Source organism: Fundulus heteroclitus, chromosome 6, assembly GCF_011125445.2.
Source record: "Fundulus heteroclitus isolate FHET01 chromosome 6, MU-UCD_Fhet_4.1, whole genome shotgun sequence".
NCBI classification, from domain to species: domain Eukaryota; kingdom Metazoa; phylum Chordata; class Actinopteri; order Cyprinodontiformes; family Fundulidae; genus Fundulus; species Fundulus heteroclitus.
The window spans coordinates 33124633-33151425 of NC_046366.1; the positions used below are offsets into that span (position 1 = coordinate 33124633).

Genomic DNA, 26793 nt, shown 5'->3' on the forward strand with positions numbered 1-26793 from the left:
CTGTTTGATAAAGCATTTCTGTGTAGATTTGGCCATTATTATCAATTATTATCTTGCTGAAAGACAGTTTTTTTTTTGTTTTTTTTTGCAGAAGCCAAACAATGCTCCACCAAGCTTTCTGGGGAAACAGGACCAAAGATCCTCCAACGTGCTTACCAGCTGCCATGATGTCTTATTTTTCAACTTCTCCACCTCTTTGTCACCGTTTATTTAGTCTCGACATCAGCCGTGTTGCTAAAACCACATATATGATGCTTTTAGATAAAAAGAGAAACAGTTTCAAAGCTTATTTCCTTTCTTCTGCCACCTGCAGGCTGACAGCTGGACTAATGTAAACTCACACAGGATTAATGCAGAACCTGGCACGCTAGCACAACTCAACATATGCTTTAAGTTTGATCTCTAAAGCACGGGCCTTCTGTCTTTGATATTAAGTGCAACAGGGAGGGGAAAGCATCAGTTTTGTTGAGAAAATAATGTGTTGGAGTGGAAAAGCTCTGACAGGGCAGAGGACCAGATCCTGCCAGCAAAACAAGGTATTGAACGACAAATGGCTGACGTTTGTTTGTGAAATATTTTGCTTTACAGCAGCTATTCAATGCAAACTAAGACGTTGGTTAATATGTTTACCACCAGAATCTGACAGAGAAATATTTATATGCAAATCTTCTATAAAAAAAATGATGTAAAACAACAAAAGAAGATTGGTTCAAGCCAGAAAGCGTGTTTGTCCATACGACCTGCTGACCCGTCGTTTTTACCATGAATACTCTGAAATGCTTCTGCATGCTTGAGGAAAACAAAACGAATTTAAAACAACAGCTCCAAACTATTTAAGAATTTACCAATTTAATGCCAGACTGAATTCTTGTCCTCTTTATGCTGCTCTGCTCTCTCTTACACACACATAAAAAAAAAAGAAAATCGCTTCTGCGTTGGCTGATTCTTATCTCTCTCCCTGCAGGGGAACCAGATACTCCACCAGAGAGCCCACTTCCTCCCTTCATCTGCTCCTCGCTCACCCCCTGTGAGAGGTCACGCCCTGCCTTTCCCTCCTTTCGCCCCCTGCAGCTCTGACCAACTGCAGCAGCGCAGAAACAAACCCGCCATGGTGTGTCTCAGCCTTTAATCTCACCCTTAACAAAAAAAAAAAAAAAAAAATCAGCAGACTGTAACCAAGTTCATGCCAAAACAGAAATTCTGCTTAAATAAAAAATGTTTGTGTCGCTTTGTTTGATCTAGAACAATAAATCATATGAATGCATTGGATATTGGGACAGTAACACCTTAATCTGCAATACTATGATGCGGCGTTTTAACATCAGATGCCACCAACAGCATCGGAAATTTTTACACACTCAGTTCTTAGTCTCTTTGGAATGAGTTGGAGGACAGAGCTGCATACACCTTGAGGAGATTACATCGGCGTCTCGTCATGATTCAGGTGACCAAGCGCTCCACTCACACCAAACGATATCCTCTGACAACCCAGGACAGTGATGGGTGGCTCAGTGATTTACATCTGACTTAGAATGGGCATCCATGTCCTTAAAAACAGCAGCGCTACAGCTGCAGGTTGCTCAGGCGCGAGCCACCAGAACAGACAAAAGGCCCGTTTACACTACCCTTTTTTAACCGAGCCGAGACCAGTCTGATCTTGGACCAAGCCAAGACGACCGTTTACACACCACACTATCCCGGTTCCTTGGTTGCTCCTCGCCTCCTAGTGGCGATCTGCGGTACTACCGCTCTCTGGGATTAAAGGCGGAAGCAGCAAAACAAAACAGCGGCGCCCGTAACATTCAGGATGTTATGCTTGATATTGTGATATTTCGGTGTTTGCGGAGAGTCAGGGGAAGAAGGCAACCATTGGTGAATTTACTTGAAAGAGTGGGCTTTTGGGACGTGGATAAGACAAACGAACATCTAATAAGGATTTACAGACGCAGGAAACAACAACAGACACTGAGGTTCATTGCGCTGCTAAGCAGAATCATCTCTGGAAACCGTGTGGCACGGTAAGGAAGCTAGTATTATTATGAATGTCTGAAATTTGTCTGAATGGAGTGTGAATCGGGACGTGCAGCCAGACACGGCGGAAAAACAGTCAGCTGACTGTAAGGGCATGACGTGGTCTGCTCATGCGCTCTTTATCAGAAAACCGGGCCAGAAAAATAAAAACAGGCCGAGACCTCCTCAGGAACTGGTCTGCAGTTAGCGCGGTCCGGTTATGTTTAGCGCGGTCCGGTTCAGTCTGCTGACCGATTACACACAAGAGTTATCTCGGTTACCGAGCTCGGGCTGGTCTCGGCTCGGTTAAAAAAGTGTAGTGTAAACGGGCCTAAAGACTCCTGGATAGGTGTCGAAACGTTTTACTGAGCGAAAGTCCGGTTGCCTCCGTTTTAGGCCTGTCTGCTGTTGCGACGACCCGGGTGACTGAGAATTTGCACGGGGGGATCATCCATTTGTAGCTTCGGCTTCCGAGAGCTTGGACTACAAAACCGCAGCGGAAAATAAAAATGGCGGATTTGCGAAATTGTGCAGCAAATACTGTGAAGCAGTTGTTTTAAAAAAAAATGTAGGAGAGAACAAAGAAAACTGAACGGACTGAAAAAGAAAAGAAAAAAAAAAACAGAAAGATATCTATGCAGCTCCTGTAGATGTTAAATTCATTTACACAACAACATATACTTAAGGTCTAAAAAGTAGATTTTGCATTATATGTCCCCTTTAAATCAAAGGGAACACCTTTTGGGGAATCATTTTTCCTTAAGTTGCTATAAACGGCTGACTGACAGCTCCCATTAGCACACGGGAGAACAGGAAACACTAAAAAGACGTGACTGCAAAACAACAACGATCCCGCTACCTTTCTTCATATGAATGGAGAAAACAAGGATGGATGGACAAAATATTTTCCTGCATCCTATATTCATTTCTCCGCATTTATTCTGGCCTGGAAATCTGACCCATTTCTAGACTGCAAGATTCCTGACGCTTTAATGAGGCACAAAAACCTTCCCGTGTTGAATTTACCTTCCAGCTCGCAGCCCAGCAGCTCCAGACGCAGACCCATACCCTCCTGGGTCGCTCTCTCCGGGTAGATCCGGACGAATCGGGTCACAAGCGGACCGAGCAATCTCAGCTCCGGCGTTTCCTGGTTCTGATTCCCCATAAATATCTGTAGGAAAATGCAAAAAAATAAAAAGGTTGATTTCTACGTTGATTCCAACCGGATGTTAAAGCAGTTTATCGCTGGATTTACAGAAATCTTCACAGCTCTACTCGTTAATATGTTAATTTGGTACTGGGGAACCGGAAATCCTCAACAGTGTAGAGCTGATGAGAGACATTGTGATTAAGGGTTTTTAGGAAGACATCAATAATTTATGCTGGTGCCGAGATCAAAACAATAAATGCATAAAATGATAAACTACGATGTGCAGCGTTGTACGGCGTGCTCTCTGTGGATTGATAGAAACCTAAAAAAAAAAAAAAACAGGGATCAAAGGATCTTTTTTATGACTCGTTGTCTGTGATCTGGATGTTTCAGATGCTTCCTTGTCAGAAATGTCTAAAAATTGCCAAAACTCATCCAAATCAGGTGCGGTGCATGAAAAGCAGGCTGTTTGTTTTCGCAGAACACATCTTTGTCTGTCTAAGAAATGAGTGGCTGTTGCTCCGTAATCGTTAAATTTGGGGCTTTCACGCACGGATCTTCAGCAGCTGCATATTTACGGTCAAGTCAGCCAGTAAGCGAGCCTCGGATGGAGCTTGTCGAGGTTTACGTTTCCGAGCCGGTTCTGGCCTCGCCGAGCCGTACCGCTCCAACTTCAAACTCCTTCCAGATCTGAATCCGCCGAGAATAATCAGCTTCACTGATATAACGTTTTTTTCAGCCTTAATGTGATGATCAAATACGTTTTACAGCAAAATATGATGAATTTAGATTTGACATATAGTAAAAAAAATTTAATTAGCTCGGTTTTATAAACTACACTGCAAAAACTGAACTAAAAGTAAGTAAGATATTCTTGAAATGAGTGTATTCACTGCAAAATTGATCTAAAAATAAGTAAAATGTTCTTAAAGTTAGTGTATTTGTCCTTGATTTGAGCAGGTAAATAAGATTATCTGCCAATGGAATGAGTATTTTGACCCCTAAAATAAGATAATTAGACATCATGCACTTCAAATAAGATGATGGAGATGAGTTGTTCCTATTTTAAGTGCACAAATCTTATTCCATTGGCAAATCATCTCATTTACCTGCTCAAATCAAGGACAAATACACTAACTTTAAGAACATTTTACTTATTTTTAGTTCCGTTTTTGCAGTGTTTGCTCTTGATTTGAACGGATAAATAAGATTATCGGCCAATTGAATACGATTTATGCACTTAATATAGGAACAATTCATCTCTACCATCTTATTTCAAGTGCAGGATCTCTAATTATATTATTTTAAGGGTAAAACTACTTATTTAATTGGAAATAAGATGTCCAAACTCCTTTCTTTCATTTATTTCCATGTAGAGGAGCAGCTGCTGCACACAGACCTCCTCTAAGGATATGATGCCAGTCGTATCCAACATCTGCTTGAAAGCTGAAAGCTTTGCCTTATTTATTTTTATTTTTTCGCTTTGCAACAACCCTCCTCCATCACTCTTAAACTGAAGTGACTCTTTTACCCAGAATCAATTTTAAATGTGCACGAAGGAGCCCACCTTCGGCCTGGTGGTGTTCTCCTCCTTAATGACCGTCCAGCTGTCGCCGTCCAGGCTGTGGCCAACCTTAAACCTCTTCATGTAAACATTGCGTTCGCGGTGTTTTCCTCCCTGGATCACCACACCGCTCAGCATCTTGTCCTGACCCAGATCCACCTGGAAGGAAGGGAACGCAGTGAGCACAGCCATAGGATTTCACATAAATAAACGCCGAACCACACCACGATGACTCCCGGTGTGTTTGAGTCACTTTGAGTGCGCGAGCTGAAGCTTGAGGAGAATCGTCAGAGAGTAGACGGCACACATAACTATCATAAACCACTTCAAAAACATACTCTTACACGTCAGAGCATTTATTCAATCAGCTCATCTACCTGTAGCCACTCGTTCTTGAACGGCTGCTTGTACTGCTGCCCGGTCCATCCCGACCGGCCCGTCAATAAGCGCACATTCTCGGCCACCCAGCCGCGGTCGGCGAAGGACGAAGCGCTGATCTGACCGTCGGCGATCTGCCCCGACACCATGCCCAGCATAGACGAGCACGGGTAATCTGAAAAAAATCAGACGGCAGAGAGCAAAACAAAAAAGGTTAGGACATTTTGCAGATGAGATTCGAAGGAACCAAAAATACCAAAGTCATCCGGCGTCTTCCAGGACGAGTTTATTTAAATTAGAGAAGGATAATGTGCCATTGCTGCGTAAACATCTGACCTCAAGAGGATTTTTAAAGGGGTACTATGACTTTACAGATTTCTATGCAAGTAGCTCACTCTAGTTACAGGCAAAGATTTTCAGGAATCATTGCGCCCTGTTTGTTTGTTATTTCATGTATTGTTTTGTGTGTATATATATATATATATATATATATATATATATATATATACACACATATATACATATATATACCATATATGGCTGGGGAGAGGGACGTCTGGGCCTCCCTACTGAAGCTGCTACCCCCGCGACCCGACCCTGGATAAGCGGAAGAAGACGGACGGACGGACATAGATAGACGTAGATATATATAGATAGAGAGATAGAGAGAGTAGAGACAGATACATATATATACATATACATATATATAGATAGAGATAGAGATAGAGATAGACAGAGATATATATAGAGAGATATAGAGATATACACATAGACAGAGATATATAGAGATAGAGATACAGAGATATAGATATAGAGAGAGATCTAGAGACACATACAGACCAGATACATAAGATAGATATACAAAGTATACAGAGATAGAGAGAGATAGATACAGAGAGAGAAAGGACATAACAGAGAACAGACAGAGAAGACATAGATTACATATATAACACATAACAGATATATAGATATAGACAGACATGATATAGATATATATATACCAATACATATATATAATATTATTATATACATATATAATACTATATACTTATCTATTATATATATATATATATATATATATATATATATATATATATACATAGTGTATATTTACCATAATAAGACTACATGACTGGAGGTACAATATTGTGCATAAGTAAAGAATAGGGAAGAATAGGGATGCACCGATGTGAAAATTTGGGACGATATCGATATCCGATATTAATATTGCTGTTATGTTTGATAACCGATATTTATCGATGTGTGTGTGTGTTTCTGTAATGGTCAAGTTTTGTATAGTTTTGTAGCGACTGAAAACTTTGCTAACTGAATTTTTTTAATTTGGGTTATAGTATACACTTACTGCTTTTCCTACGTCTTCTATGAAGGCTGTGGAAAACGATCGCACTGCTGACATTGCATCTCTGCTTCATTTAAAAAACGTCACAGTCATGGCTGCGATGCATTATGGTCACATGACCGAACAAAAAACGCACGACCAACCACCACCCCTGAAAAACAGGCACTAAGGGAACCTATAGATGGAAATAAACATCAGTCGTAAATGTCGGCGCAGTTTTACTTATCGGACCGATACCGATATGTTAAAAAATGGCTAACATTGGCTGATACCGATGTTAATGCCGATATATCGTGCGTCCCTAGTCAAGAAGGACAAGCAATGGAGCTGAATGAGTCAGCAACGCCCAGCAGAGGCGTGAAAAGAAAGAGGTAAATAATCCTAACCCTGTAGATCAGGTTGCAGGACGATCTACTGGCTCTTAGAGTAGCTGCAGCGATCATTGCCGTCTTGCTTTCGCAACAGTGGTTATGTCTGTTGATCACGCCCAGAGCAAACTTCTTTGCAGGCTCAAAGAGAACTAAATAAAACAGTATCAGGACGAATAGTTGGTGTATATTGTTATATTTGAATATTAATATGTTTTTTTTTGTGTTTTTTTTTTATGGTCATAGTATATGAAAAGGCACCTTTAAAGTAATTTTGAAGTCTGATTGTGCCGGGTACTTGCGCACAGTCAGTATCTTACCAGCAGCACAGAACAAAGCAATAAACGATCCCTGTTTGGAGAATCAGGGAGAATTTTTTTTTTGTGTGTCATAAAGTGAGCTCAATCTTTCAACTTTCCTCTCAGTTGTTTGATATTTTTTCAAGCTTTACTTTTCTCCCTCTTTGGTCCAGGGGAGTTCAGGGTTTTTATCTGGTTGGGGTCAAACAGTATTAGACTTTATGTCACATTATAACTCTGTGCAAATATGAAAGAAACACTGTAAAAATAATCTATTTAGAAACACTTTATATCAAAATATGTTTAATAGATTTCCTGTATATTTGTTTCTTATTTTATTGAAATATATATACATCTAAAGAATTTTTCAGTGGTTGAATTTCGGGCCACGATGCGATTGCAGTCACACAACTGTTTCATTTTAAACGGAGTAACGCCGCCGGTCACCGCCAGACAATCCAGCCACTAAACACGTTTATTTATTCCCTTTAAACGTCGAGTCGTCCTTTTAACCGAAGCTGCAGAACACGAGCTAAGAGGACAAAATGTCCTGTCCTGTGGAGAAGAACCTAAATGTATGCGTAGACCTGTCCAGCTCTCAGCTCAGCTATATGAGCTTCACAGAGCGCTCCTCCGGAGAGTTTCTCCTGGCACATCAGAGAAGGGGGAATAATGTCGGAGGATGATTAATGAGCCACAATGATCCTGCTCAGCTTCATCGTAATGAATAACTGTGTCCTTTAGTGGGGAGGTTTTGCTCGCTTTGGAAGTAATAATTATTTAAAATCAACACAAAGCAGTCGGGGGTTGTAGCTCCACAAATGGAAACCATGTTAGGCTGACACACGATGTGCACAAAAAAGACATGAGAATGATTCAAAGAGAAGTGAAAAGTCAGAAAATAAATAATCGTGTGGGAGATACTGACAGTTACCAAAAATGTTATTAAATGAGAGAAACACATAAAAGTACCTGGATCGAATCTCTGGGCAAAGATCTAAAGCCCGGCGTTCTGACTCCGACTGAGTTACCTGATATTCTGCAGCCGTAGATCTCAAAGCGCATGCAGATGCCCTGCTCCCAGGTGAAAGGCCGGATGCGAATGTATCGGGTCAGAGTCGGTTTGGGCAGGAAGGCCCGGACTTCATCTGTTGGATTGTGGTTCCCATCGAAGATCTGGATGATTCGATGACAACATACAGAGAACAATTTGGTATTTCTAAAGGACTGTGCCAAGCTCCATTTCTGTCACAGGAAAGTCTGTTGATCAACATAAAAGGGATCCAGAGTGTAAATGCTTCAAGGCTGTAAGGAGGCTGATGTATCTGATTTTTATCTGATTTTTATCTGTATTCTCAAATAGGTTTCCATTCAGTTCAGCCGTCTTATTAAAATTTCTCAGGTCTGTGTGCAGCAGTGGAGCAGGCGGCCATATTTGGAGTCCATTGGTCCTCAAAGCAGCTGGATGGAGTTTGAGCTTCTGACTTTGAGACCATGCTTGCATGTTTTCTCCCCTTCTCTCTCAGCTCATTTCCTGATGTTTAAAAAAAAAAAAATCAACTATATATATAAAGGCTATTAATAATATATTAATTAATATTTATTGGCGTTTATTATATTGTTTAATATGTGGCTTCTGCAAACATTTAAGAGTTCCTGAGTGGTAACGCCCCTGGATAAATGCACACTCTGCTTAAAAACATCCACCAAAGCACCCAAACTGCTCTTTCGTGAACAAGAACAAAGGCATTAAAGTTCAAAATGTGCGTTTTATAAATCTAAATTCAGTCTATGATGATCTGGTCCTCATCTGAGGGTTCTGAATTTGGAAATGGAGATTGTTTAAGGTGGTCCAGATGGCTAAAAAAGCAGTAAAATCAGAAGCCAGCTTCAGCCTGGTATTGTTTTAGCATTTGTGAAACATGCTGAGAATGAGACTTGACGTACAAAAGCCTTTTCAATGTAAATATCGTGTTCTGAAATGTACAAGAATGTTTAACTTCAAAATCTAGACATTTACCGTTGAAATATTATTACATTTTAAAATATAATATTCAGCTATAAAACTCAATTAACATGTGCAGTTAGTTTGATAAATTTTTATTAGATAAGCATTGTTGCAGCAGTGTTACCTTCTGTTTTGAGCCCTCCTTCACCGTGATCCAGTCCTCTCCGTTGGTGCTCAGGTCCACTTTGTAGGAAACAACGAAGTAATGCTTCTTAGTCTCCTTAGAAATCGCACCCTGGGTCCCGATGCTTGTGACAATTCTAAGAAACCCCAAATCCACCTATAAATACACACAGCAACTGTTTTAATAAAAAAAAAAGGCATCAGAATAGGATGTCTTTATTTTGTAAAGCTGACTTTTCTGTTGTATTTGATAACACAGGTGTCTGAATAGCCAATACTTATGCTAAGAATTCCTGAATAGATCCTGAATAATTAACTACGGGGTCTAAAATATACAAGGGTTAAATTCTTGTGTAGCAGATAAGCAATTCAAGAATATTTTTTTTTTATAAAATTAAAATTAATAGAAAAGGTCTAGATCATGAGTGGTGGACGCACGGTTCTTCTTCCTGTCCTGGTAGCAAGTTAGCAATTTAACAAAAATCACTTCTTAAGAAAACAGAAAGGGCCAGATCTTACAAAAACAACTGTTACACTGCAAAAATGGAACTAAAAGGAAGTAAACTTTATTGAAATGAGTGTATTTTTCCTTGAGTTGAGCATCTAAATAAGACTATTTGCCAATGGAATAAGAGTTTTGCACTTAAAATAAGAACATTTTATCTCCAGAATATCTAATTATCTTATTTTAGGAGTAAAAATACTCATCCCATTGGCAAATAGTCTTATTTAGCTGCTCAAATCAAGGAAAAATATAAAAATTTTAAGAAAACTTTACTTACTTTTAGTTCGCTTTTTGCACTATAGAAAGACAGCTTAGCTAATCCGTAACGCATGCTAACTGAGGAAAGTCATGCAAACACCGCAAAGAAAGTTTAAACTTTAAATGATTATAGAAAAAGAGAAATCCTTGTAGAATCAGCCGTACTCTGAATAACAGCTTAACTCCTTCATTAGGCCTTCACACTGATTCTCTGTGGATCTCTATGTGCATTTGAAAATATCCATTTTCAAAAGTGTTTGCTGTCGAGATGGAATCAGCTACGGCAGCTCAACAGGCCTTTCCCAGCAGAAAAGTTGAGAATATTTAAACATTAACAGTAAACAAGGCACATGGCTATAAACCTGTGTGTAGAAGATACACAGCTCTTGTATATAGTGAGCTGTGCTGACCAAAATTACACTAAAGAGTTGTTTCACAAAGAGGCACATTTTATTTCTTCAGTTTAGGTTAGGAAAGAAATGACAGATAAAACCCACATCAAATCACTGGACTTTTAAAACAACAAAAAGCAAATGAATTCAATTGTAGCTAATTGGATTTTCTATCACTACAAGTCAGTTAAAGACAAACAGCTTTTAAATTTCTAACAATAAAGTGTGATTTCCTTTCGCTTTCTTCTTCTGTACCAGTGAAGTTCCTGAATCAGAATCACATTCCTTATCATGAAAGTTTGATCCGAGCGCTAAAAAGCAGATAAAATAAATGCGTTAGTTAGCTCAATGCTGTTTAATCTGAAAAGAAGGGCGTTTGAAGCGCTTTACTAGAAAGCAACATTGAAAAGATTAATAAGCTGATAGTTATCATAAAAGAGTAGCAGAAATGGCAAAAAGGCCTACAGTTTTTACTCCGTTCGTTAAAATTTATCCAAACTGAAGTTGCTCTGCAGATCCACACATCCAGTCGCCACATGTCTTCCCCTGCTTCAGCGCGTGAAATCAGTTTAACCATGTAATCAATGAGGCTACTCGGTGTTTGACTTCCATTACAATCCTGTTTGTTGAGTTTGGGCATTATGAGTTTGAGGCCAGAATAAGCTCTCATTGCTTCAGTGTGTGGGATGCCTGCCGTATGCGCTGTGTAATTATACGACCGTGGAGACGCTGCTCTACATGGGAAGGCCCCACAGGGCGGGTGTTGACTCCTCCCGCCGATGCTTTTTCAGGAAAAGAGCAGGAAATAGCTCGCCGCAGGTCTCTGTGGGATCCGTGATTGACAACGAGACCCCTGGGAAATCATGTTGCGTGGGATTGCTCTCGGCCGATCCCACGTCTGTTCTCATCTAAGTTCCCATGAGACGCGTCACGTGGTTGCACTAATGCTACATGAAAAGGTCGCGTGTAGTAAAATCTTCTATCTAAACACGCCATTTAAAGCTCTGTTGTTCATCAAAGTCTTAAAAATCAAGGCTTCTGAGTTAAATATTTTTTTATTATGAGCATTTTGTCCTAAAACTGGTAGACTGCTTGAAAAAAGGTGTTTGTAGCTTAACGTTTCTATCAAAGAGGAGCCAAATCAAGACGTTAATGACTTAATAAGACTGCAGCATTTATGCCCAAAAACAAAGAAATGGGCCAGCTCGTGGTAACTTTTGGAGAGCTCCAGAAACATTGAACCTTGGTGTTATCTTTGACAATTAAATGTCATATTAAAATAGTGTCTATCTTTCATCTCTGCAAAATATCTTGTCCCAGAGAGATGCAGAAAAGCTAGTCAATGCATGCAGGACTTCTATGCCAGGCGATGATAATTATTTACTATCAGGAAACCCCTGAAAAAAAATCTCCTAATTGTTTTCTAGGAAGCAGACACGTTTAAGCGTATTTTAAACTTTTGATAAAGCTTATTGTTAAAAAGTAGCTTAGATTATCTTCACTTGCTACTTTCTCCTACTACTCTCCAGTTATTGCTGCCATTATCTTTATAGAGGATGCGACGGGCCCTGCCATTCTTACTTTTTTTTTTTTTACTGTCTCTGAAAGGCCATGACATGGCAGAGGTAAAAGCACTTTATAAATTAAGTTTTGATTTGATATTTCGTCATTATTCAAAAAGAGAGTCAAATGTGGAAGTGGGATATTAGATCTACACAGGAAATAAAATAACAAATATTACTTTTCACATTTGATTACACTATCTCCTGCACTTGGAGAAAAACCCCCAAAACTCCCCATTTCCCAGTTTGGCTACTTTAGGAAACTGAAGACCAGACAAAAAATATGAATAACAACAACAACAACAACAAAAAAGAACTTCTGTATTGGTATTCAATTTCCATTAAAGTAGCCCAAGGCAGGTTTACTTACGTAATTAACTTTCTCATTGAAAAAGACAGAAAGATAAACAAAACCAGACATAATGTGATATCTGAACTATCTAGCTTTGGGGAAAGCTTGAGAAAAATCAACACAGGAATATTTGCACATCCTGAAGTCTAATCCACTTCCAAATGAATTAAACAAAACAACTGAACAAACTATTAAACAAGCCCAAAACCAAAGAGGAGGTAGATCATGCGCTCACTGCAACTTCACATTTAAATACATAATAAACGCCTGAATAAAATGAGGGAAACTAAATGTAGAAATGTGTTGTTATTGTTTCAACAATAACTGACATGTAGCACTAAAATCAATCATATTTTCCCGCATATGAAAAAAATGAATTGTGTGTTGGTGGTTATGTTCATATCCAGCATAAGGAGGCAGTAATCAAAGGAAACAGAGTTGATTAGGTTTCCCTTTTTAAACAGGAAAACTTTCAACGTTTATAGTTCTCCATTGGCTCAGAGCTCCATTTTTCACACTTCCTCCATCAACTGAGAGAAGATAATTGGCCTTCCATCTACTAATTACTCAGTGCTTGGCATTGTCAACTATTTATAACACAGAAAACACTCACACTTTTTAATGAAGGGAAAACAACTGCAAGAAGGGTCCATTATTAATTTAAATTTGGCAAATTAGGATAAAAAATTAATACTGCCACATCCTTCAGAAAATGGGACCTAGCTAAAATAAAAATAAAACCGTAAACCGCTCAATTTTCATCTGGGAGGTTCAACACACTTTTATGTGAGTTTGTATTCAGTTACACCAAAATGTTTTAATTTTTTCTACTTAACAACAATAATAATAGTAACAATTATATCCTGCAAAAAGTATTTTTGTATAAATATTAATAACAGCTACTGTGTTATTGTTCTGTGTTACAATATACCAATGCCTGCAAGCTGAATTGTCGCGGTATTTGTGTTTTCACAAACACACAAGAATCAATCTTGCACCGCTCCGACTTCAACCGTGATTGGCCCGAACCAGAAACGGTTCAGGCCAATCACGTTGCAGTACTGAGGTTTAAGGCGGGACATGCGGGTGCAACGAAAGCACGAGCGGCTGAGCCCACAGCCGAACCGACAAAAACATGACATCAACAGATCATGACATCTGTTGATGTCATGATATTTTCCAGGTTATAGGTAAACCTTGGCAGAAATCTGCTCTGGTTGGGGAAACTATTTAAAGCTCTCTGCAGGAACTTTAGCCACATTGTTTCAAGGTGAACTGGTTTTGACAACGGATCTCAGTTAAGCACAGCCTAAATGCGTTCTCCAGATGTATACAGCCCAGCTCTTCCTGATGGCGTCAGCGTAATCCTTTCAAACGAGCAAAGTGTCTATAAATACCTGAGACTCAAGGAAGGAAACCTTTCCTGGTTTCACGTCACTGCTCCGCAAAAAACAGTCCGATTTACCGCAACCTGTAAAGTTGCAGCTAATCTCTGATTTCAACAAATGAAGCCCAAATCCACAGATGTATGAGTCTTATTGCATTTTGTAGGATGAACCCAAGCTTTTAAAACACCCATTAATCATTTCTACTCTTTCTTCACATAAGAAAGAGGTCCAGCACGCAGTTGAAATTACAGACTTATAATAAAGCCATATAATGAGCCCACTGTCTGCCTCCGCGCAGACTGTCAGCGGGAAGCTTCACCCGGACAACATTATGAATAGTAACCTGAAAATAGTATCAATAAAATATACATGCCTGTAAATAATTAATAGAGTTGCTTGCAGTGAGGAGGAACGGCATGCAAGGCTTAACCGAGTCATAATTTTCATCTTAAATAAGATGAATCCAAAGCCGCAGGCAGAGAGACGCGGCGTGGAGCTTGGCCCGCCGGCGCACTTAATCAAATAAAAAGGAAAACGCTCTTCACAAAAACCACCACTCATTACTCTGGAGGCTCAACGAGGCAGAGCAACAGGACCAGTTCAGAAGGACATAAATCACACAGGCAGATGGGGCTGGTCTGCTGTTCCTTAAGGAAAAGCTGACACAAAACCTTTCACGTACCAACTATAACAACAGAGATAAACAAACGCATGCAAAGCTGTCTTCACGCATAATAAGGACGGGAATTTTTACGGTAAGGCTAAAGAGCTTGCTGTTATAAATCCCGTGTCGGCACCTCCTGCACGTGCTAGAAGACAAAAACTCTCCTCCCAAACTAGTTATAGTAAAAACAAACAAAAATTGTGTGGTAAATGTTTTTTGAGTCCTGTCCTGGCAGCTTAGGCAAACAGTATGGTAGCCTCACAGATTTTATACAAAAAGGGGGAAATTGGAATTATGAAAAGCAAAGACGGGGGAAAAAAAACAACAAAAAGGGGAAGAATGAAAATGACAACAACAAAACTGAAAAAAACTAATAAAATCAGTAGTAATAATAATGCCAGGACAGCAGATATTAAGGTTAAACCTAGACCCCAGTCGGTCGAGGCAGATGACCGTTCATACTGAGCCCGGTTCTGCTGGAGGTTTTCCTTTTCCTCTAATGGGTGGTTTTTCTTCCCACTGTCGCTTCATGCTTGCTCAGTATGAGGGATTGCTGCAAAGCCATGGACAATGCAGACGACTCTCCCTGTGGCTCTACGCTTCCCCAGGAGTGAATGCTGCTTGTCAAGACTTTGAAGCAATCAACTGGGTTCCCTTATATAGGAAATTTTTGACCAATCTGTATAATATGATTGATTTTGACTTTGTAAAGTGCCTCGAGACGACATGTTTCATGAATTGGCGCTATGTAAATAAAATTGAATTGAATATATTTGGCAAAAGACTGCTAAAAAAATTCTCATCTTTATTAATGTGCAATGTCCCTTTTAGAAAACCTAAATTTTTCGAAATGTAGAAAGCCAGAGGAAAAAAAAACAACAACATGAAAATATGGATGTAAAAGTTAAAAAGACTGACATATGAAGACGTCTCTTGATGTCTTGTCTCACTTTCAAATGACGGTTGGAGTTGATCAAATGGGCGAACCAAGACTGATTTCCTCTATGGGATAAAAAAATCTATTTTTACAAAATATTTTCTCTTGAAAGAAACAGAAATCTAATATTTGGAGGACTTAAATGGATCTTTTTAAATTGAAAAATAACTAACAATTATTAAGTTTTAGTATATCCTGATGGAGTTTTAAAAGATGGATGTTTTCAGTAAGTAAGACGTCTAACGTAGGCATCCTGGACTCCCCAAGATTTACTGCCAGGGTTTGAGTGGAAGTTGGACGGTTGAGCCTCTACTGCCAAATTTATTATAACACCTAGTAAATTGATTTCTGAGCTGCTTGATGTCACAATTTGAAGCAGTGAAACTAAATGTGCATCTTAAAGTTTTAGCATCATTGTTTATTCCTCGATAAAAACAATCTACATTGTATAGATGCTCTTTACACAGAATTTTTCCCCCTTTTAGATGAACCTGCTGACTTCCAAACATGTCGACTGGCACAACTAAATGTCTGTAAAAACCAAGTGTAAATAATATGGAAACCCGGGAAAAGGCAGGCGCTATTTCCAATAAAATGTAATTAAAATGTCATGTGAAGTACAAGCGTAAATGCATAAGCAGCCAATATATTCCCACAGCTACTTTCTCACACTTATAGAACTGGGCGAATCCATAATTAACCTCTTCTTTAACCCAAAAACTGAGACATTATCATCACCCACTGTGAATGTATGCCAGAGTTTGTACTGCACCCATTTAAATAAAACATAAATGAGACATGGTGGCAGAAAATTACTAGATGGTCTAACGAATTTCCTTACTTACAACTCATCCAGCATCTCTGCTGAAACATAATTGCTTTTGCAGAGTTGCAGTTTTCCTTCTTGCTCGGTTATTGATCCAAGTTTCTTTGTAAAGTTTAAAGTTTCCTTTACAGTCTCATTAGTGGGGTCCTCTTTATTTCAAGAAACAGCTAAATCATTTTATTCAAAACGGCCATGCTGGGACACAGTTTTAATGCCGCCTGTGACCTTCGTGTAAAACTTGCAATTTCCATATAGTGACTGAACCCATTAACCCCAATTAAATCTCTGTCCCTCATTTCCTAATATCCCACAGGCCCCAGCGGTGAGCCAGTAGCTAAAAGAAGTCCCCAGACAGACAATAGAAAGACACAATTGCTAATCCAGTGCTGTGGTGGCTTTCCTGTCTGCTTCCTGCTGTAACCCTCACAGGAGGGAAGTGAAGATCTGCTCCTATAGCGGAGGGCATTGTGAGTCTTCCTTTATGAGTTCCTGTCCTGCACAATGGGACAGAGCTAGACCCCAGCCACAGACTTCAACACTGCTTTGATACTTCTTACTGGATGACGGGTTGTTTTTTTTTTTACCCAAAGCATGGAAGAAATGTAAACATGCTTGTTTGGGCTTTTGAATTCAATTATAGGTAAGGGGAGTTCATGTAAATATCTAAAGTTTTGACCACTTGTGAATCGTTGGATTGATAGCTGGGTCACTAGAGGAATCGAAATAAATCATTTTCTACTTCCTGTGATTTCGGCTGATGTGATGAGCTCCATTCTTTTTAGAGGCCCTTAAAGAACACAGGAAAAATCTGTATGTACAATGTTTTTAACTCCTGAGCAACCTTCTTTTGTTTTATTCCCTTTGTTTACCTAAATCCATTTCTGCTCATCAAAAATACATGGCACAAAAGTGAAATACTGTACCTGAAGTCTAAACATGAACCTAATTCCTTTTTGAACAATGCTAGGATGACCAGTGGAAATCAAACAGTGCTCATATAACATGTGTGGTGATTACAAAGTAGGGAAACAAAAGTACAATCACTAAATTCTGTTTTACTTGTTCCTAAGTTAACTGTGATTCCTGTAAAAGTGTCAACTAACTTAAAAAAAGTAAGTAAAAGAGTTGGGTTATTTTAAGGTCTTTCAGTAACTTGAACTAATGTTATCTTTAAATCAAAATGTTGTCTTTGTTTGGTATAAACACCGAAAATTATTCAAATTATTGCATTGTACCAAAATTTTACCTTATCTTTACAGTTTTAGCTGTTTCCCACATTTTAGCATAGCTATGTGTAGGCACAGAATTTCATGTAGGCTATTTTTTTTAAAACAAATTAAGGTTTACAGTAAACTTTGTGGACGAATGAACATCTTATATACTCAAATTAAAACCCATCATAAAACCCAATCATGCCAAATGTAAATTAACCAAAGCTTAATATAGGCTATATTCTAAGTTAACATTTTACATTACCATGAGATTTTAAATAATACGCACGTAGTACTATTTTCATAGCTCCATTTATTTATGCATGAATTAATATCTTAAGTGAGCCAATTGTCATCGACTCGAACAAGAATATGTTTGAAAATACAATTTCCATCTTTGGCCATCAACCCACTTTGTAGCTCAAAAGCTAGCTGCTGGATAACGATTTACTTTTTAATGGGAAAATCAATAATTTTGAATAGAAACTCTCTTATTAACATTTAGTGTTTATTTCCCACTACAACTATGATTATTGCATCCAGTCAAGTATAAAAAAGGTTTATTTGTTTAGCTTTTAGCCTATATGTTAGCATAGCAAAATATTGCTAACTGCTTAGTATTGTCTTTTTTGGAGACTATGAGCTTTTTATTTTTACAAAAAAATCCCATAGAAGAGAATGTATCCATCCTCTTTTTGCAAAGATTTTGTTTTTATTAACTTCAAAACCTAAAAATAGAAATAGAATTAATAATAGAATTAATGTTTTTAAAAATAAAACCAATTCCCTGAAGTAGATATTTATCAAAAATGTATTAATTTTTTTTTTTAAAGGCTATGTAACAGCCGACTGGGGAAAAAAAAGGCTTTTTAGATTGTCATGGTTGCAGACCTATGGTATAGACAATGGATGGATAATTATATGGGAATGCAACCAAAAAATAACAAATGTAAATGTGATAAACCACAAGTTTGTTTTATTTTTTACAATATATATATATATATATATATATATATATATATATATATATATATATATATATATATATATATATATATATATATATATATAATTTTAATTTCTAATATTGCTTGCGATTTGGTTAGGGTTAAGCATCCTTACTTGATTAGGATCAGGACAAAGTCATGATTTAGTTACGCTCTTTCAGGCTGCTTGCAACTTACCTTTTACACAAATCACTACTAAAATGATTCTATTTTTCATACAATCTTAAGTTGTCAAACCATGATGCAAAATAGATCAGTTGGTTAACCTTCATCAGTGTTCAGATGAGTAAACGCTGCCACTTTAAAGTGTACAAGAATGTTTTATGAATGTTTTATGTCTACATTTAGTAACTGCAGGCTGTTATGTCAGATTTCAGAATGATGATAAGAAACTCTGCAGGAGTAGGAGATATAAATAATTAATGCATGATGTCCCCCCTCCACCCCCACCCCCATCTACTGTCCCTATAACATGTAGAAAAATGGAACAAATCAGTGAGCAATGTTCAGAGCAGATGTGAGAGATTTCTCAGTGGTGCAGTGAAAGGAAAACAGAGGAGCAATGTCGCTCCTCTGGGACATCCCAGGCTTTTATTTTGAGATCAGACTCTAAAAGTGAGGATTAAAGGGACATAACTTCCAACTGCTTTACTTGGGGGGAAAAAAAGACATTATTTACTAAAAAGGGCACAGCCAGTATGTACATAACATCCTCATTCACTGCCTCTTATTCATGTGAAGTAGTTTAAAACGGTTAAAAGGTTACCGACCTGGATCCATTCCCTGTTGGTGTCGTCTGAGGGTGTCCAGCCGTTCTCATGGTAGTTGAGTCTGGAGCGTTCTGGCGACCAGTTGGCGTTGTACTGGGATGAGGCCTTGATCTGGTCGGCAGTAATTTCCCCAGACTCCATGCCCAGTGGTTCCATGCAGGCGAAATCTGTCCAACAGAAAAAAAAAAAAAAAACATGCAGAAATGTTCAAGAGGTCCTTTAAAAAAAGAGAAAATTCCTCAAAACTCAATGCCACCAGTTGTCCAAAAAACATTTTGCATTGTTAGTCATTTCAATCTGAAAAACTCACACGGAAAGAAAAGACAATTACAAGAATTTTATTGATACAATATTTTGTGACTTTGGCGCTCAGACCTCGGCAGGAAACATTGACGCTGAATTATACTTAATATGTACAAGCAGGTGTATGAGAACAGGGATGTTTCCCCCCAGGCCTGAAACTGGTGGTGGAGTGGGGATAGATGAAGTTGGTTCAGTCCATAGAGGCTGATTGGTGAGACGATCTGCTTGAGATTTATTGATGAGGTCCAGTAGACTGCGAGAGCTGATACCAATGCTTCACTCAGGGACCCGGAAAGATAAATGTCCAGCTTGGATAAACACAGGTTTGCATCAACCTGTCCATAATGAGCAAGCATGAAGTGACAGTGGAGAGGAAAAACTCCCCTTTGGGAAGAAACCTCTGGCAGAACCAGGCTCAACATGGCGGTCTTCTGCCGGACTGATTGAGATGTAACGGGGAATGCAGTAATAGTCCAGGAGGAATTACACTCTGATGGGGACGAAGTTGAAGGAGCACCATGGGAAAGTCAGAGGGAGCTCTGCTACGATGGTGGAGAAGGGGATGGAGGTGGGTTGAATCCGGTCATCAGAGTCCAAATCAGACACGGCGCAGCCACTGCTTGCTCTTGCCGGGTAGAAGGCTAAGACGTGGATTTTAAGTTCTTTTAAGATGAACCCAGGATGCTGATTGGGTTTCGTGGAGGAGCAGTTCAAAGCTGATTGGCTTGCGGCGGAGGCGGATGAGCCTCTGATTGGATGGAGGTAAGTAATTCAGTTTCTTCAATTGAACTTCCACCTAGGCTCCATATTAATAAGCTCTACGATTAAATTGACTTTGTAAAGTGCCTTGAGATGGCATATACTGTGATTTGTTGCTATATAAATATAATTAAATTGAATTGAACCAATGGTGGGTTTATTAGCTTAGAAAGTTTGTTATGTTACAAACATGTCATTGCTATAATTTAAATGTTTTGTTACTCATGAATCAGTGTTTAGATGTGATAAAACTGTTCTACAGCTCATTTTAAGGCCACCAGCTGTCTCAGCTGTCATTAAGAGTCTGGATACGTTCTGGACAGGTCCCCAGTCCATTACAGGTCCAACATGGAGATAGTCACTGCGTTTGCTGCCGTCTAAGAGCTGTTTAGGACGTTAAATCAATACCTTTGCACTGTGGGGGTAAAGCCAGAATCCCTGGGAAAAATCCATCCATCCTAAAGAGAGAAAGAAAATTGCGAACTCCTCTCTGAGAGGCTCCAGCTGAGATTTGAACCAGCAACCATCTATCTATCAGACAACGGTGTTCACCACTAGAAGCACCATTCAGTCGTATTTGGAAAAAAACTAAATTGCTATCACACAAAACACTGAGCCTGGTTTCCAGCAAATGATTCTGTGTTTTTATTCTAGGCCTATTTTAACTTTCCGGTCTTAAAAATGATGCTTTAAAAAAGTTGCAAACACTTTTGTTTTGTCAATTTGGAATTATTTCCGCTTATTTCTGTTTTACTGTGATTTTATTCATTTTTACTGAGCAATAGCTTCTTGATTTTTAATAGGAGAAAAGCTGCTTACAGATATACATTCAGTCTAACTGGCAAAAACACACAAGACTTATTGCTTTAATGCTTTTCCGTTTTAATAGTTGTCCACAGTTGGATCAAGGTGTTTGCTTTAAATCAGAATCTACAAAAAATAAAATACAAAATCTGTTTACGCGTAAATTTTTTTGGTCCTGAAAAGAGACACTCCTTGACTTCTCACTTTTAAAACTCGCCTTAAAACTCACGATTATTCTTTGGCTTTTACCGCTAGCGAGACATTTTAAATGGGTTTTATTGTTTCTTTTAAGTGTTTGTATGCATTATCTTTTTATCTTAGTTTTTTTAATGGGTGTGTTTTAGCTTGTAGCGATGTGCAGCACTTTGTTTCAGCTGTTGGCTGTTTTTTTAAGTGCTTTATAAATAAAGATGGTATGGTTTGTTATGGTGTTGTGTGAACAAAGAACATTTTCAACTAATTTGATGGTAAGATTAAAAGTCAACATGTCGAACTTTAAAACAGCGTATTTTGTTTGATGGAAGCTGAAACTTTTGAGAGTCATCTCTGCGTCTCTGAGTCGGCGGAGACTTCTCTGTCTCAGCAGGAGAACCTTGGGAAGGAAAAGGGAGGAGGACACAAAAAAGGAAATGTGAGTGGGAGGGCTGTTTGGAGACGCAAGGTCTGGGAGACCGACACAAACACACTGCGTCGTCCCTGAGTTTCGCAAATAAAAACGTGGGCAGAAGTTTGTCTCACCGAACTTGTTATTTTGGTAAACTGATATTTATCTGTCCCTCCTGCGTCCCGCTGGGGCACCGTCAGCCCAGAACAAAACAATAAAGGCTGCAACTGCTTCAAAGCCTTCATGTGATGTAAATGTTTCCCCAGACTGCCAACGTCCGGCCACTTTGGGACCTTCTGCAGACTCACCTCTGAAATGGACAAACATTCCTGAACCGGGTCAGCGGCGGCGAGGTTACCGGAGTGCAGTAAACCATACGGCTGAAACGCTGCTTAAATCTCTACAGGCATCCCAACAATGCAAATAACCGGCTTTTTCTGACAGGAAATTAATAAAATAATAATAATAATGCCCCAAAAAAGCAACCAGAACAGAATCAGAGAAAGTGTTTGACTCCTGATAAAAGTCTGGTGTGTGAAATCGGTCAAGCAGATTGCTCAGCAGCAGAAGATAAGAACCCAAAGTGGGTCAAACTGATAAAAAAAATAGGAGCTATCTCCTTTGGGAAGAAAATCAGATCCTAAATAAGAATTTAAAAAAGCATGTGAGCGGATTAAATTCAGCTGATATTTGCACTCGAGTCAAACTGTGGGTACAGATAAATCCAAAAGTTGCTTTAAAGTCTAGAAAAGTTGTATTATTTGTCTTTTTCTGTTCTCTGGGAAATTCATAACACTGAGCTCTAGTTTTCATTTAGTTCCTATGCTCCGTTTATCTGGAACAAACTTCCAGAAAACTGTAAAAGTGCAGAAAGCCTGAGTTCCTTTAAATCAAGATTAAAAACACATTTGTTTAGGATTGCCTTCAACTGTTGTAGTTAACTGAATCGCCACTTTTTTGTTCTTTTTTCTATTCACATTTTATTCCTACTTGCTTTTATTCTGTTTTATTTTGCTATATTTTAATCATGTAAAGCACTTTGCATTGTCTTTGTACTGAATTGTGCTATATAAATAAATTTGCCTTGCCTTGCCTAGTTTTGCTTAATTCAGTTTGTCTTTATATCGACGTAATTTCTTTCTTTCTTGATGTCTGTGATCTATGGTTTAAGGTTGTTTTTTACATGCTCTAAACCTTTTTGACTTCTATTCTCTCTGGTTTTGGCTAATGTTTATTTTTTTTTACCTCATTTGGTCGATGTTCTGATCCGGTTTACCTGATTTTACACCAGTTCAGTGCTTTCCTCACCGTTTCATCCAGCCCTGCTTTATTTGTTGCAGGTTTACTCTATGTTTGGATTCTTTCTATATATGTTTAGGTTGATTTGTTTTGACATTTTCTGACCTACAAATCCAATTCATATAAATCCATCCTGATAAAATTTAATCCAACACAGATTCAGGATAACAAATAATACTCCAATGTCAGTGATAAAATAAGCTTCAACTACACAGCTTTTTCTACCCTGTTTTTGTCTAACCCCTTGTTACTTGTCATTTATTAACAATAAAACCCCTAAAATATTTACTTGCAGTCATTATATAAAAGATATTTAGTAGCACAACTCTTGAGTTAAAAAGGTTGTGATACTTTAAACAGGACAAATGTTGTGCGCTTCATTACATTAATGAGTTTCATGACTTTATTAATGATTTAAATACTACATAACATCTCATTGCGTGCTCGGCTAGAGCTGAGAAATGTGTGTCAAATTGCAGGAACAGAGGTGTTAAAGAAGTGAGTCAAAACATATTAATGTGCACATGCAGGCTCCTCTGGCAGCTCAATGCTTAATGTGTTTATTTAACAAGAGCCAATCAGCTCTGAGCTGTGGTCAGTAACAAATATTAGTGTTGTGAAAATTAAACAGTTATTATAAATCACAGGAACTTAATTTCATAGGGATTCTTTAATTATTTAATCTTTAAGAGTCTTTAATATATATTTTTTAACAATGTTAAAGTGGAATCTGATCTTTTTTTCGGCTATATGTTTAAATATTTGTTATTTAGTAATTGAAGTTTATATATTTTTAGGGATGCACGATATATAGTTGTTAATATTGGTCAACACTGAGGTTAGTAATTTTTTTTTTTTTTTAACATTTCCGTATTGGTCCCATGAATAAAATCGGGCCACTGTTAACAGCCGATGTTGTTATTTCCATGTTGTTGGTGTTTGTGTCTATGTTTCTGGAGGGAAGGGGGTCGGCCATGTTGTATTTGTATGATCATGTGACCCATTTAGTGAGGCAGTTTAACCAAAACAGAGAAGCAACGTCAGCAGTGTGGTAATTTTTTTCATGACGTTGAGACAGTAGGGAAATATGTATATTATATAAAAAATATTGGTAAATACTGGTCATACAGCAATAACAACAGAATATCAATATTGGCCCACATTTTCATAATCCAGACACACACATATATACAAAGACAATGCAAAGTGCTTTACATGATCAAAACATAGGAAAATAGAACAGAATAAAAGCTAGTTGGAATAAAATGTAAAAACAAACAAATGACGTTTCAGTCATGTCATGCTTTTAGGACCATACTTTTCATCATGAAATCAAACTCTCCATATATATATATATATATATATATATATATATATATATATATATATATACACACCGCCTCTCGCTGATTGAATGCTGGAGATTAGGCACCAGCACCCCTTGTGACCCCATGAGGGATAAGTGTGCATAGATAATGGATGGATATATATATATATACATACATATACACATATACATATATATATATACATATACATATATATATATACATATATATATATATACATATATATATATACATATATATATATATATACATATACATACACATATATATATATACACACATACATATATATATATATATATATATATATATATATATAGTTTGTGTCTCACCCTCTTCCTCATGCCTGGCGGGCCTCTCTCGGATGGTGTAGTTGGCCGTGAAGCCCTCCTTGGCGATGGCGTTGTCAGTGGTGATGGTCATGGACAGGATGCCCGTATGGGAGATGACCCGACCCGGGGACGTGCGGCCGCAGTATCTGCCGATGTGAGGACCCACTGAGGGAAGAGGATGTAGACGCAGAGGTCAGCTTGATCAGCCATCAAGAGCAGCAGGTTTTATCTTATTCACTTAGTTCCTCTGTCTGAGAATGTTTCATGACTTGAAACTAAACTCCAAGTCATATCCATGCAAACTATTTTAAAAATGTTCAGTTCAGATTAAATTATATAAATCAATGTGATGCCAATACCTGACATTTTAAGATTAGTGCGATAATACACTTATTTTTTATGCTTGATTATTGTTGTATACGTTATGACGACAATAAATATTATTCGGATTCTCTCATTCTTACTGTATTTCAACGTCTTTTCGTCTGGAAGGTTTGTAAACCATATTTCAGGTTATTAGTTGACCGATCAGCCATTTTTTCTTCCTCATGTGGCTCAGATGATGCTGATACAGAGCTTTCCAGACTGACATTTTAATGAACTTTGAATTTAAGGCCGTTTCATCATGTATTACTTTGCTGGGAGAAAATGCAGGAAAGTACAGCAGTGGCAGCGGAGGTGAGGTTAAGTAGGTAGAGACGTAGTTGATCATTGTAGTGAACGCAATAATAAAAAGCAGCACTAGAGGCCCATAAAATGCCTTTTTTTGTTTAAAGTTTTGCATTTTTGCATATAGGTATTTTATGTAGCTTTTGTATAGTTGTTTTATGTCGTTTTTGTATATAGTGATTTCATAGTTTAATGCTTAGACTTATTGTATACAAATTTTATTATTTAAATTTAGTGTTTGATGTTGATTATTTAATTTATGATTAATAACTTTTATTACTTTTATGGGTGAGTTTATCAAGATCCTGCTGAAGCATGTAGATATTGAATAAGAGGGGTCCCAAGATGGAACCTTGGGGAACACCGCAGATGATGTTAGTGGTTTCCGATGTAAAGTTACCTACTAAAACACAAAAGGTTAACTCTTATACAGATTAATTGCAACTTTTAACACTAATTATAGGAAAAACAATTTTAAGAAAAAGTTTCATCCCAATGCAACTTTAATAATGTAATAAATTATTTCTACTCCTGAACTGTCTAGTTTAATGAACTGCAGCTATTACATTTTCTAGATTTTCCACTATATTGCAATTCCCTGACAAATGGTAGGCCGGTAATTAACTGTCATTAATTATCTGGAAGTGTACCGAGAGAAAAAAAATCAATATCTTTTTCATGAAGTAACAAATGCATTCAGTCCGTTTTATGAAAAAAAAAAAAGAAAAAAAGAAAAAAAGAGTAAATTGGTGCTAGTAATTCTTCCCTGCAGCAGGCAGGTCATTTTAATTGAGATATACTGATGTGAGCATTTGTTATTCAGGGAATTAACTTGTCTGGAAAACAAATATCTAAAACTCAGGAGTATTTCCTTTTTTTTTTAAATTAAAGGCAGAGAGAGACACGGCGTTTTATATGTAACGACATTTAACGTCCACGGTTTGTCACGCATTTGAGATTTTTCTTATCTGTGGCACACAAAAATGAAGCTTCTGGATGCTGCACGGTGCAGATACTGTATCTGCTCGCTTATATGTTACAAAAACATAGCCTTTTAATTCAGCTTAGAGGTAAAGAGCTAAAAAAAGAAGAAAGAAAGATGAGGTACATGCAGAGGAATGCTGAGCTGCAGTAATCTGATGGATTACGTTTATCAGTTACAGTCTGAAGCAGGTAGTCGGCGATCTGTGACGGATTACGTTTGGAGCTATTTCAGCCTTATCGGAGGACTTGTGAAATGCTTTTTACTCCCAAGCTGTCGGCTGATGTAATCAGACCTAAAGGGAACAAAACTCCTACAGGCAATGTGGAATCACACGCATTTAAGGAAACTGGATATAGATGGAAGACGGTTTATTCCTGATGTTCGCAAAGAAAAACTACACATACCGTTATACATGTATGCTAAATATCTGTACGCAGTGAGCACTGAAGTCAAATTTATTGAATGTCCACACAATCGTGGGCAAATCAAGATGATTCTGATTCTGAAGCAGCTTCAGATTCTTTAAAGGTTTTTATAGTTGTCTTGAATCTTATACT

The 26793-nt window shown here is 38.0% G+C and overlaps 1 protein-coding gene across 1 annotated transcript in view; it reads right to left on the reverse strand.

Annotated features, from left to right (window-relative positions):
* Positions 1 to 26793, reverse strand: part of LOC105930932 (neuropilin-1a) — a 95298-nt gene that overhangs the window by 15705 nt on the left and 52800 nt on the right. The window contains exons 5-11 of the mRNA XM_021319916.2: positions 24583 to 24747; positions 19133 to 19299; positions 9262 to 9417; positions 8161 to 8305; positions 5102 to 5277; positions 4728 to 4883; positions 3037 to 3181 (exon numbers count right to left, since the gene is read on the reverse strand). Coding sequence (XP_021175591.2) covers positions 3037 to 3181; positions 4728 to 4883; positions 5102 to 5277; positions 8161 to 8305; positions 9262 to 9417; positions 19133 to 19299; positions 24583 to 24747 — 1110 coding nt within the window. The remainder of the gene's footprint in view (positions 1 to 3036; positions 3182 to 4727; positions 4884 to 5101; positions 5278 to 8160; positions 8306 to 9261; positions 9418 to 19132; positions 19300 to 24582; positions 24748 to 26793) is intronic.